General features: G+C 41.0%; 1 protein-coding gene across 4 annotated transcripts in view; it reads left to right on the top strand.

The window, feature by feature from the left end:
- Nucleotides 1-11,072, top strand: part of LOC130273109 (patched domain-containing protein 3) — a 40,551-nt gene extending 29,479 nt beyond the window's left edge. For all 4 annotated transcript variants that reach the window (XM_056519381.1, XM_056519383.1, XM_056519379.1 and 1 more), the window contains 2 exons: nucleotides 7,949-8,094; nucleotides 8,205-11,072. In XM_056519381.1, the coding sequence (XP_056375356.1) occupies nucleotides 7,949-8,094; nucleotides 8,205-9,868 (1,810 nt within the window). In that variant the 3' untranslated portion in view covers nucleotides 9,869-11,072. The remainder of the gene's footprint in view (nucleotides 1-7,948; nucleotides 8,095-8,204) is intronic.
- Nucleotides 11,073-14,566: the final 3,494 nt, after the last annotated feature.

Raw genomic sequence — 14,566 nt, 5'->3', positions numbered from 1 at the left:
GATGCGGGGTCACGGCGTGACCCCGTTTTAAACACCGGGAGCTGGGCTCAAGACGTACCGGTACGTCCTGAGTCCTTAAGGAGTTAAGACCTATCACTCATTAGCCACTCGAGTGGCCCAAAAGATATAGCGGCACACTGTTACTTTGGCAGTATTATGAACATCAGCTGAAAACAAGGGCTTGACTAGCTGGGTTTTTAACCTTTCTTTGTGGGATACTGACAACTAGTGGTGAATAGGTGAATTACCATTTCTGTTTTTCACCATTACATTTTAAGTGTTTAAAGGGGTACTCCACCCCTAGACATCTTATCCCCTATCCAAAGGATAGGGGATAAGGTGTCTGATCGCGGGGGTCCCGCCGCTGGGGACCCCCGCAATATAGCATGCAGCACCCACCGTATACGCTTCCGGAACCGCTGGAGGTTCTGGCTCCCATCCACGGGGACGGAAGATCGTGATGTCACGACCCCGCCCCCTCAATGCAAGTCTATGGGAGGGGGCGTGACAGCCACCATGCCCCCTCCCATTGACTTGCATTGAGGGGGCGGGGTGTGACGTCAGGAGGGAGCGGGGCTATGACTACACGAGCTGCCAGCGCTGACTCGCTGACAGTTTGTTCCAAACGCTGAGCAGCGGAATACCCCTTTAATATGTGCTGCCAATATCATGCTATCTGGTGTTTGTGATAATATCTATATGGCTGGATGCACCTATTTATTTTTAGAGTATTTCTCTTGTCTTCGTGATCGAGCCTTTTTTTGTCCCTTGTTCTTTTTTTTATTTTGGGTGTTTTTTATCCTGTAATTTATTAAAAGTTAAGTCTTACGGCACCTTTCCTCTATATAATATGTGTCAGTATCTGCAATCTAAGAATTGCTGTAAATAGTCCCCTATGATTTGTTCCAAACGCTGAGCTGCGGAGTATCCTTTTAAAGGGGTAGTCCAGTGGTGAAAAACTTATCCCCTATCCTAAGGATAGGGGATAAGTTTGAGATCGCGGGGGGTCCGACCGCTGGGGCCCCCTGCGATCTCTCTGTACGGGGCCCCGGCTCTCCGCCGAGATAGCGGGTGTCGACCCCCGCACGAGGCGGCGGCCGACACGCCCCCTCAATACATCTCTATGGCAGAGCCGGAGATTGCCGAAGGCAGCGCTTCGGCTCTGCCATAGAGTTGTATTGAGGGGGCGTGTCGGCCGCCGCCTCGTGCGGAGGTCGACACGCCCCCTTCCAGCGGGCTGTCGGGGCTCCGTACAGGAGATCGCGGGGGGCCCCAGGGGTCGGACCCCCCGCGATCTGCAACTTATCCCCTATCCTTAGGATAGGGGATAAGTTGCTCACCACTGAATCACCACTGGACTACTCCTTTAAGGGGTTAGTGGCTCTGCCTATCTCGCTTTAAGTGCTATTAACTTTGGGAGGCTTTAACTTATCCAAGAGATTCAGATTATTTTTTTTGTGACACATTGTACTTTATACTGTTGATACACTTTAATCAATACCTTCAGCTATAATTTGTGAAACACCCCATCAGTTGCAAAAATTTTTAAAAAATTTGCGCTTTTCAGATATTAACATTTTCTGCTTTTATGAAAGATAGTCAGTTCACATTGAGAATATTATGTTTGCTTTATGCTGGCGTCATTTGGTGAAAGTGAAGGTGAAATTTCAAAAATTTCAACTTTCTTGCATATTTTTCGTTTTAATCGCTTTTTTCTGCAACACAACAGGTATTAACAGAAACATTAACAGTTTTTTTTTTTTAGAAATATCCCATATGTGACCCTAGTGCGCTGCCTGACTCGTACACAGACCTCACAACTTAAAGGGTACCTCTCATCAAAAAAACTTTTAGAATATTATAGATTAATGTATGCAGAATAACTTCACAATTGCATGTTATTAAAAAATATGCTTCTTTCTATTTAATTTGCCACTTTGAAGAAATGACCACTAGGGGTCTCCCTACCAGTCCTGGCAGCAAGCATTTCAGACTCATGCTGGAGTCCTAAACACTACGAGCTGCCAGTCTGCTTTGTTCACAAAGGAGAACACTTAGATCTGCCAGCCTGCTTTGTTCACAGCCTGTTTGGCTGTGAACAAAGCAGGCTGGCAGCTCTGAGTGTTTAGGACTCCAGCATGAGTCAGAAATGCTTGCTGACAGGACTGATCGGGAAAAATACAATAGAAAGAAGCATATTTTTCATTAACATGCTATTGGAAAGTTATTCAACATTCATTAATCTAAAATATATCAAAAGTTTATTTGATGAGAGGTACCCTTTAACCCCTTAAGGACCAAGGACGTACCGGTACATCCTTGGTCCTGCTCTTCTGATATAACGCGGGGTTACACAGTCATATCATGGCGGGCCCGGCGTCATAGTGAAGCCGGGACCCGCCTCTAATAGCGCGCAGCGCCGATCGCGGCGCCGCGCGCTATTAACCCTTTAGCCGCGCGCTCAAAGCTGAGCCGCGCGGCTAAAAGTGAAAGTGAAAGTTCCCGGCTAGCTCAGTCGGGCTGTTCGGGATAGCCGCGGCTAATCGCGGCATCCGGAACAGCTGACAGGACAGCGGGAGGCCTACCTGCCTCCTCGCTGTCCGATCGCCGAATAACTGCTCAGTGCCTGAGATCCAGGCATGAGCAGTCATCCGGCAGAATCGTTGATCACTGGTTTCTTATGAGAAACCAGTGATCAACATAGAAGATCAGTGTGTGCAGTGTTATAGGTCCCTATGGGACCTATAACACTGCAAAAAAAAAGTTAAAAAAAAAAGTGAATAAAGATCATTTAACTCCTCCCCTATTAAAAGTTTGAATCACCCCCCTTTTCCAATAAAAAAAAAAACACAGTGTAAATAAAAATAAAAATAAACATATGTGGTATCACCGCGTGCGGAAATGTCCGAATTATAAAAATATATCATTAATTAAACCGCTCGGTCAATGGCGTGCGCGCAAAAAATTCCAAAGTCCAAAATAGTGCATTTTTGGTCACTTTTTATATCATTTAAAAATGAATAAAAAGTGATCAATAAGTCCTATCAATGCAAAAATGGTACCGTTAAAAACTTCAGATCACGGCGCAAAAAATTAGTGCTCATACCGCCCCATACACGGAAAAATAAAAAAGTTATAGGGGTCAGAAGATGACAATTTTAAACGTATTAATTTTCCTGCATGTAGTTATGATTTTTTCCAGAAGTCCGACAAAATCAAACCTATATAAGTAGGGTATCATTTTAATCGTATGGACCTACAGAATACATATCAGGTGTCATTTTTACCGAAAAATATACTACGTAGAAACGGAAGCCCCCAAAAGTTACAAAACAGCGTTTTTTTTTCAATTTTGTCGCACAATGATTTTTTTTCCCGCTTCACCATAGATTTTTGGGCAAAATGACTGACGTCATTACAAAGTAGAATTGGTGGCGCAAAAAATAAGCCATAATATGGATTTTTAGGTGTAAATTTGAAAGAGTTATGATTTTTTAAAGGCAAGGAGCAAAAAACGAAAATGCAAAAACGGAAAAACCTCCGGTCCTTAAGGGGTTAATATGGGGTACATATGACATTTTTATAAAAATTTCTGGGGAAGCAAGATAATAAAAACAATAATTTTTGTTGTTGTTTTCGATAGTCAAGATGAGAAAAAATTCTTTCATTGATTTTTTTTTTTTTATTGTTCACCATGCAGTGTTTTTTTATTACAGTTGGTACAATTATGGACATACCAGATTTTAAATTAATTTTTTTTATGTTATTCCTCTTTTTTACAACAAAATCATTTGAAATGATTATTTGTTTTTCCTTTTTTTTGTTTCCATATTCTGACAACCATAACTTTTTTTATTTTTTGGCACACTGAGTCTTGTGATAGCTTATTTTTTGTAGGACAAGCTGTAGTTGCTACTTTTACTATCTATTATGGGGGAACATATGACCTTTTGATAATTTTTATAAATTTTTTTGAGGAGGCAAGATGAGAAAAATATAAATTCTGTCTTTGTATTTTTATTTTAAATGGTGTTCACCATGTGGTAAAAACGACATGCTATCTTTATTCTACAAGTCGGTGAGAGTATGGCGATATGTATATACAGTACCTTTTTTGTGTTTTTCTTCCTTTTCACAACAAAATCATGTGAAAAAAGTTTTTTTTCCCCTTTTTTGTGTTGGCATATTCTGACAGCCATAATTTTTTTTTCTTTCTGCCAACAGAGTTGTGTGAGGGTGTGAGGGAAGAGCTGTACTTTTTTTTTTTTTGGTTTTTAGTTTTTTTTAGGTTTCCACTCAGGTTTTTCTTCTGCCGTTCTTTGGATAACTACCACTGCAGTTTTTTAATCAAAGCTAGAACTGTATGTATAAGAAATGGGAAATATAAAAGACAAACATATACTTCTTCCTATTGGATCCACCTCTGACTTTGGATCAAATACTGCAGGGGCAGATATACAAAAAACGCCAGAAAAAAAACTGTGTGGAAAAATTACCAAATTAGCATTTCTGGCATAATTATGTTTGGGGAGGTGGGGATTACCACATTCACCATACAGGATAAATAACATTATATTTTTATAGTATACATCATTACAGACGCAGCGATACCTAATATATGGAAGTTTTAAAGGGGATTTGTAATTTTTTTGCACTTTATTTTCTTTTTCTAAAACATCGTATTTTTACTTTTTGTTTTACTTTTTGTTCCTTCCCTTAGAGAACTTAAAGGTGCAATCTTCTGATTGCTATAAGGCTATGTTCACATGACGGGATGTCCGCACAAAATATCTCTGTGCATTCCGTACAGTGCGTGCGCAGCAGAATCTGCTGTAGCTAGGACCGCACAGGAATGCGCCATCTCATAGACGGCTATGCATTCTGTGCAGTCTCCGCACAAAGAAGGAACGTGCTCATTCTTTGTGCAGACCCAGAAATTGGATTTTCCGTGCCGGAAACATCTGGCACAGAAATTCCACCATGTCCACAGTGCAACAGAATCCCATTGAATTCAACGGGACTGTGCTGCAGCGGAATTTCCGTGCGGACATGCCAAGCGGAATTTTGCACGGCAATTCCGACATTTGAAACTAGCCTTATGATATACTGCAGTTCATCTCTACTTCAGTATAGTATCATTTAGAATCAGTCTTTTATTTAGCAAATTTCCGCAGCAATTCCATTGAAATTAATGAGGTGTAAATTTGGCGAAATTCTGTGTTCTGGGAACGCATAAATTCCGGCAGAATTCTGCTATTCCGTTCAGCGAGCATTTCTGAATTGAAAAATTCTGCCATGTGAACATGCCCTTATACTGACATTCATTCAGCCTGTGAGCTAGCAAAGAATGCTGGGAGATTTCAGTCATGAGCCTGCAGAATTGAGAATGCATATTTTGGGTAAAAAACAGGTTGTAGCTCCGGATCAAAGGCACCTTTGCTGTTTGGCATGGGTCCCTGTGATCACTGCCAGGAGTGAAACCTCTGTTCCTGGTAATTAACCTCTTACATGCCATGGTCAAAATATGACCATTGCAAAATGAGGAATTTCAATGGCAGCTACGGTGGCTACTATGGTAGTTGTGCAATGTATTATATGAGTGATCAGAAGATCCCTGGTGACAGTCCCTATATAAAATAATTAGTATAAAACATTAAATCATTTTAAAAACCTATACATATTTGGTATTACTACATTAGTAATGTTATTTTTAGCATGGTATAAACTTAAACCAGAAAAACAATTAAAGATGTGTTTTTTTCAATATCCCCCCCCCCAAAAAAAAAGTCATTAATAAAATGTAATCAATAAGTTATATGATCCCCAAAATGATGCTATTAAAATGTACAACTTGTACTGTAAAAAAAAAAACATGCCCTCATATATAGCTCTAAGAATATGGCGATGAATAAAATAAAGAAAACTGAGGGGTTGTCCAGGAATAAAAAAACAGAACTAATTACTTTAACCCCTTAACGACCACAGACGTCAATGTACGTCCTGGTGTGCCGGTACTTAGCACACCAGGACGTACATTTACGTCCTGTGTTTGACGGCGAGCATCAGCAGCAGCTGTGGACCTGCTAGCAGCAGCCGTGGACCCGCCGGTAATGGCCGACATCTGCGATCACGCGGATGTCCGCCATTAACCCCTCAGATGCCGTGATCAGTACAGATCACGGCATCTGCGGCAATGCACAAGTTAAAATAGATGATCGGATCGCCCGCAGCGCCACGGCGGCGATCCGATCATCTGTAATGGCGGACTGGGGTCCCCTCACCTGCCTCCGTCCGTCTCCCTGCATCTCCTGCACTGGTCGAAGACTGAGCAGATCAGAGCAGAAGATGACCGATAATACTGATCAGTGCTATGTCCTGTGCATAGCACTGAACAGTATTAGCAATCAAATGATTGCTATGGATAGTCCCCTATGGGAACATAAAAAGTGGAAAATAAAAGTTGAAAAATGTAAAAATTAAAAAGTAAAAAAAAAAGTGAAAAAGCCCCTCCCCCAATAAAAATTTAAATTGTCAGTTTTTCACATTTTACCCCCCAAAAAATGTAAAACTTTTTTTTTTATTAAACATATTTGGTATCGCATCGTCCGTAAATGTCCGAACTATCAAAATATAATGTTAATGATCAAAAATGCAGCTTTTTTTGTCACATTTTATTCCCAAAAAATAATTAAAAATGATCTAAAAGTTTTATATATGCAAATGTGGTATCGATAAAAAGTACAGATGATGGTGCAAAAAATGAGCCCTCATATTGCCCTATATATAAAAAAATGAAAAAGTTATAGGTAGTCAAAATAGAGCTATTTTTGATTACTGATTTTGTTCAAAAAGTTTTAGATTTTTTTTAAATTGGGTATCATGTGGGTATTCTGTGGGTATCATTTAAATCGTATTGACCCACAGAATAAAGAACACATGTCATTTTTACCGTACAGTGTACAGTGTGAAAACCAAACCCTCCAAAATGTGCAAAATTGTGGTTTTCATTTAAAATTCCTCCCTAAAAAATATTTTTTTGTGTTCGCCGTACATTTTATGGTAAAATGAGAGGTTTTATTACAAAGTACTATTGGTCAAGCAAAAAACAAGCCCTTATATAGGTCTGTAGATGGAGTTGTGGATTATAGAAGGTGAGGAGGAAAAAACTAAAACGCAAAAATAAAATTGTCCTGGTCTTTAAGGTTAAAATAGCATTGGTCCTTAAGGGGTTAAAAAAAACACTCCTGTCACTCCTGCAGCTCAGTTTCATTGAATGGAGCCAAGTTGTAATACCACACCCAACCTGGGGACAGACATTGAGCTGTTTTTGAAAGAAATTAGCTCTGTTTTTCTATTTCTGGATAATCCCTTTAAGGCCCAATTTGGCTCGGTAAATTTCTATATGTAAAGTGTGAAAGATACATGAACTAAATAAAATATAGAGTACTTTATATTTTCATATAGAAACCACCATCAAATTTTTGATTGAGGCTAGGTTTCCACACAGGTTTTTTTTTTGTGTTTTTTTTAAAACTGCCACTGCAGTTTTTGAGCCAAAGCCAAAAGTCTATTCAAAAGGAATGGGAAATATAAAGGAAGGACTTATACTTCTTCTTCTTCTTCCTGCTGGATCCACTTCTGACTTTGGCTCAAAAACTGTAGTGGCAGTTTTGTAGAAAAATGACAGAAAAAAAACGTGTGGAGACCTAGCCGAAATCAAAAATGTGATGGCCTTATGGGGACTTTTTTAAGAATATGTATATTTGCATTCCTAATCTCTCTGACATTTGCTTCGTTTCTAAAACTCAACACAACTAATTCTAAAACTGCATTGTATGATAGTCATTTGAAATAATACCTTATGAATATAGTTACGTAAATATAAAATTGGTCCATATTGTTAATTTTTGTTTGTAATTCTATTTTTCCAATATTCGTGTTTCTACAGACTTGATATGGTAAGAAACAAAACCTGGGTTGCCATATTTGGAATCGTTTCATCTGGATTGGCTGTCCTTTCTAGTTTTGGACTCTTAATGTTTTGTGGAGCACCCTTTGATGCCACTGTTGCAAATGCTCCATTTCTTATTTTAGGTAAATAAAATGGAAAAAAAAATATGAATAATAATAACAAATATAACATGACAATAAACTGATAAAAAAAACTGTATTGTAAGGACTTTTTTTCCACTATTTGTTCCCAGGTGTCGGGGTGGACGATATGTTCATTATGATTTCCAGTTGGCAACAAACGAAGGTAAAGAATAAGGTTGAAGAAAGAATGGCTGAGACCTACTCTGAAGCTGCTGTCTCCATAACAATCACAACACTTACAGATGTTCTATCTTTCTACATTGGCATTTTGACCTCTTTCAGGTCGGTGCAGTCTTTTTGCATATACACTGGGACCGCCATCTTGTTCTGTTTCCTGTTTAACATCACATTCTTTGGGGCTTTCTTAGCTCTGAATGGCAGGAGAGAGGAGAATAACAGGCACTGGCTCATTTGTAAGACACTGGCAAAAGAGAAAGATGCCCATCATTCCAAAATGTATAACATCTGCTGTGTTGGAGGAACATACGACAAAACCACTGGTAAAGAGACAGAACATCCCATCACTAGCTTTTTTCTTAAGCAGTATGGCCCATTCCTCACAAATATCTGGACCAAGATCGTTGTACTACTTCTCTATGCCGGATATCTGGCCAGTAGTATTTATGGATGTTTTCAGGTTCAGGAAGGAATTGACTTGCGAAATTTAGCCATTGACAGTTCTTACGTTCGTTCTTTCTATGATGACGATAATTTGTATTTTTCAGAGTATGGCCCAAGAGTTATGGTGGTGGTGACTGAGGAGGTTTCATACTGGGATTTAGATACATATAACAAAATTGAGACATGTATAGACTCATTGAAAAATGTCTCCTATGTTACTGAAGATCTTTCCGAGTCCTGGTTAAAGTCATACATGGGCATTGCTACACTTTCAAGATTGGACATAAGTGAGAAAAGTTACTTTATGGGGAATTTATCTAAACTTTTTCAGTTTTTTCCAGATTTTAAACAAGATGTGATCATCCAGTCAGGAGCTATAATAGCTTCTCGATTCTTCATCCAGACTGTAAATGTCACCTCAGCAGTGGATGAGAAAAACATGTTAAACCAAGTCCGAGATACAGCAAAGCACTGTGAGATTCCGGTTCTTGTCTATCACCCAGCATTTATATATTTCGACCAATATGCCGTAATCATAGAGAACACCATACAGAATGTAGCTGTTGCGGCAGGTGCCATGTTTCTGATTTCAATCCTGCTAATTCCAAACCCTCTGTGCTCCTTGTGGGTGACATTTACCATAGCATCTATTATAGTGGGTGTTACAGGCTTCATGGCTTATTGGAATGTGAACTTGGATTCCATCTCCATGATCAACCTTGTCATCTGCGTTGGTTTCTCCGTAGACTTTTCGGCACACATTGCATATGCATTTTTCTCCAATGACAAAACCCTAGTAAATGAAAGAGCGATCGATGCATTACATTCTCTGGGTTATCCTATAGTACAGGGTGGTTTGTCCACCATCCTGGGGGTGGTAGTCCTCTCTGCAGCTCAGAGTTACATCGCTAGAACATTTTTTAAGATCATATTCCTTGTTATTGCTTTCGGAATGTTACATGGTTTGGTTTTTCTTCCTGTGTTTTTAACAATTATTGGAAATTGTGGCATAAAACCTGATAAAAACACAAAGATAAAGGCATCTTTGGATTTGAAAGGGAATTTAAAGCTTAAAAATGGTATAGAAGATGGCAAAAATATAACCGTGTGTTCTAATCAGGCTTTTAACTATGATGAGAATTACCCAAAGTAACCACATATTTTTATGATAGATATTAGTCATCGAGTGAGTCTGGGATCTGTAAACAACATGTATTCAATCAGCACTTTTTTTTTTTTTAATGACCAATATATTTTGTATTCCATTTATTATGTACACAATTGTAGATATCATATCATAATAGGAGTCACTGGTGCATTTCTCTAGACATTTAGCTTTAGTGTTCACAATCTGAAATAGAAGAACGTTACGTGTACAGACAACACATGATCTTGTTGGTGTTGACTATCAGATGGTGGAACAAAATTGAAGAGAAGATGTAAAAAAAAAGTGAAAAAAACAGTTTGAGATAAATATATATATAGAATGAAAAGTAATTACATTACAGCAATGAGTTCAAACTGGACCAAAGACTCAAACTCTTAAAGGGGTTATCTAGTGAATGTTTTATGTTTCCATTTTGCCTGGGCTCCAAAACTTTAGTTACCTTCTGCCGCTCCCCTGGTGTGCTGAAATTGGTCTTCAGTCTTAAGAGCCCTGGTCTTCTTCCGCATTCTGGGGCCAGAAAAAAGCAGACTGTGCTGAGCTCAAAGCCGTCCACAGCGATGTCCTGCTTAGCCAGTGATACACTGTATCAGTGTCATGTAACGGGCCCGGGCCCTGCCTTCTTCCTGGAGCCTGTTACATGACACAACCACTCAGTGTAGGATCGGTCCTGGCTGGACATTACTGCAGCCAGTGAAAAGCTCAGCTCAGTCGGGCCCCAGAATACGGAAGAAGACGAGGGCCTAGAAGACGGGAGACCGATATCGGTACACTGGGAGAGCGGCAGAAGGTTATAGTATGTTATTGTTTGTTTTTGTAGCCCGGGCAGAATGAAAACATTTCACTGGATAACCCCTTTAATTGGCATGAAAATCCAAAATGAGTCTCTATTTAGAAATGTTTTATGCCAACTAACTGGTCTATGTGGGTGATTTTACTTTTTCATGGCTTACATTAACAATAATCTGTGACCTCCGCCAATCACAGCATCACATTCATTAACATTTAACTATTAATGAAACAGCCATATTTATGAGTCACCACATACATCTCAGCTATTAAGAAATTTCTATAAATCTAGAATATTACATAAGCCGTTATACACATTGGAAAGGATATACGCTTTTTCAGTTTCTTTTCACCTGTGTACTGATGTGTTTCTTGTACAGGAACTTCTACTAAATAAATGTTGAGTCACTTGTGGTTTTCTTATGTTATTTACCCTTTGAATTATATTTATTTGGATGCTCTGTTTGCCCTGGAAGAAAAATTACTTATGAGATCCACATAGTAGTTTTTCACATGCATCACTTTTCACCTGGTCACTTGTTAATATAATATACGAAGGAACCAAGCGACTGGGCCAATTTTCAAAAGGTAAAATTCCTCTTTATTATGAATCCAATAAAGGGAACCTGTTATCAGTATAACCCACACTAACCTGTACAGGATTGTAGTATGGGTGACGCTGATGGCAAAAATACTTGCTGGTCCTCGCTTTGTGTCTCAGTACTGGCGCAATCCCAGTTCTTTGTTACATGCAAATGACCTGCTTAATGCACAAGGGTGTTCTCAAGCTTTCCCTGCATGGTGACAGCATCTTCCTATTTACGCCTCCACCCATGTGCTCATCCTCCTCTGCTGCAGAATGGAGTTTCAATCCTCAAAGACTCAGCACAGAGGAGGAGAAGGGTCCAAGCATTACCATGAAGATGCCAGATGGACGTCAACATGCACAGGAGCTTGGGAATGGCCCCATGCACAAAGCAGGTCATAAGTAGAGATGAGCAAATTTTTGAAAAATTTGATTTGGCCGATTAGGCGAATTTCCCGAAAAACGTAGGTTTGGTTGGAACTTATTCGTAGTGAATCGCTATTAAAAATGGCTATTTCTGGGTAACACGCATGGGAGTGTGCTGGGTTAGTAGAAATAATACTGTTGTGCAATATGACATGCAGATTGTTTTGGAAATGTCTTTCATGTCATGGGAATGTAGTGACAAGAGTTACCTTCCATTCTGGACTTCTTATCTGGCTTTTATGTATCAAAATTATTTATTTAAATTCTATTAAATTTTATTTGAAATTTTACAAGTCACTTTTCATCAATTATAATACTAAATCGTCTTTAACCCCTTAAGCTGTTGGGGATGGAGTACCTGTACGCCCTCAGCCAGCTCCCTGTCTTTAACGCGGGGCCACGCCATGGCCCCACATCATAGTGGGTCGGGCCCAGCACCTAGCAACGGCTGGGACCTGTAGCTAATAGCGTGCAGCACTGATCACGGTGCCGCGCGCTATTGACCCTTTAGACGCGGCATTCAAAGTTGAACGACGCAACTAAAGTGAAAGTAAACCATTGCCGGTTAGCTCAGGGGGCTGTTCGGGACTGCTGCGATGAAATCGCGGCATCCCAAACAGCTTACAGGACAGCAGGAGGGTCCCTACCTGCCTCCTCTCTGTCCGATCGACGAATGACTGCTCAGTGCCTAAGATCTAGGCATGAGCAGTCAAGCGGCAGAATCATTGATCAATGGTTTCCTATGAGAAACCATTGATACATTTAAAAGATCAGTGTGTGCAGTGTTATAGCCCCCTATGGGAGCTATAACATTGCAAAAAAAAAGTGAAAAAAATAAATAAAGACCATTTAACCCCTTCCCTAATAAAAGTTTGAATCACCCCCCTTTTCCCATTAAAAAAAAAAGTGTGTAAATAAAAATAAACATATGGGGTATCGCTGCGTACGGAAATGTCCGAATTCTAAAAATATATAGTTAATTAAACTGCACAGTCAATGGCATACGTGCAAAAAAAAATTCCAAAGTCCATAATAGCGTATTTTTGGGTATGAGCCCTCATACCCCCCCGTACGTGGAAGAATAAAAAAGTAATAGGGGTCAGAAGATGACAATTTTAAACACATACATTTTTCTGCATGTACCGTATTTATCGGGGTATACCACGCACCGGCCTAAAGCACAAACCCTCATTTTACCAAGGATATTTGGGTAAAAAAAGTTTTTTACCCAAAAATCCTTGGTAAAATGAGGGTGCGTGTGTGTGCATGCATAACCCTGATACACCCCCAGGAAAGGCAGGGGGAGAGAGGCCGTCGCTGCCGGCTTCTCTCCCCCTGCCTTTCCTGGGGTCTAGAGCCCTGCTGCCGCCACTTCTCTCCCGCTGGCTATCGGTGCCGCTGCCCGTTCTCTCCCCCTGGCTATGGGTGCCGTGCCCCATTGCCGGAGCCGATAGCCAGGGGGAGAGAAGCGGCGCCGGCAATGGGGCAGCGGCGCCGATAGCCAGGGGGAGAGAAGGGGCAGTGGCACCCATTGCTGGCGCCGCTGCCCCGTTGCCTCCCCCATCCCCGGTTGTATAATTACCTGTTGCTGGGGTCGGGTCCGCACTGCTTCAGGCCTCCGGTGTGCGTCCCATGCGTCGTTGCTATGCACTGCACTGCGTGGCGCAATGACGAGTGACGTCATTGTGCCTCGCAACGCATAGCAACGACGCAGGGGAAGCACACCGGAGGCCTGAAGCAGCACGGACCCGACCCCGGCAACAGGTAATTATACAACCGGGGATGGGGGAGGCAACGGGGCAGTGGCGCCGGCAACGGGTGCTGCTGCCCCTTCTCTCCCCCTTTCTGTCGGCGCCGCTGCCCCATTGCCAGGGGGAGAGAATGGGCAGCGGCACCAATAGCCAGGGCGAGAGAAGGGCCGGCAGCAGGGCTCTAGACCCCAGGACAGGCAGGGGCAGAGAAGCCAGCAGCGACGGCAGGTCTCTGCACCTGCAAAGCCGCTGCAGTTCATTGATTTAAAGTGCCCGCTTTAAATCATTGAACTGCAGCGGCTTATCCGCGTATAACACGCAGGTAGACTTTAGGCTAAAAATTTTAGCCTAAAAAGTGCGTGTTATACGCCGATAAATACGGAAGTTATGATTTTTTTCCAGAAGTACGACAAAATGGCATTTTTTCTTCAATTTTGTCGCACAATGATTTTTTTCCCTTTCGCCGTAGATGTTTGGGTAAAATGACTAATGTCATTACAAAGTAGAATTGGTGGCGCAAAAAATAAGCCATCGCATGGATTTTTAGGTGCACAATTGAAAGGGTTATGATTTTTAAAAGGTAAGGAGGAAAAAGCAAAAGTGCAAAAACGGAAAAACCTTCCATCCCCAAGGGGTTCAACCCATATTGGCCTTATTTTTACATTTTCTTTTTTTTCCTCCTCACCTTTTAAAAATCATAACTCTTTTATATTTTCATTCACAGAGAAGTATGAGGGCTTGTTTTTTATGCAACCAGTTATCCTTTGTAATGACATCACTCATTTTACCTTAAAATGTATGGTGCAACCCAAAAATACTATTTGTGTGGGGAAATCAAAAAGAAAACCGCAATTTAGCAAATTTTTTGAGGCGACCATATAGTGGCTGAACGACACAGCGTGAAGGTGGCGGCAGCCTGAGGAGACCACATAGTGGCTGACTTACACAGCCTGGAGGTGGCGGCAGCATGAGGAAACCATGTAGTGGCTGAATGACACAGCCTGGAGGTGGCGGCAGCATAAGGAAAACATATAGTGGCTGATTGACACAGCATGGAGATGGCAGAAGCATGAAGAGACCATATAGTGGCTAAATGACAAAGCCTGGAGGTGGCGGCAGCATGAGGAGACCATA

The sequence above is a fragment of the Hyla sarda genome, chromosome 5 (assembly GCF_029499605.1).
Source record: "Hyla sarda isolate aHylSar1 chromosome 5, aHylSar1.hap1, whole genome shotgun sequence".
Lineage (NCBI taxonomy): Eukaryota > Metazoa > Chordata > Amphibia > Anura > Hylidae > Hyla > Hyla sarda.
The sequence above is the reverse complement of the archived record's forward strand: the minus strand, read 5'-3'. Positions and strand labels throughout refer to the sequence as shown.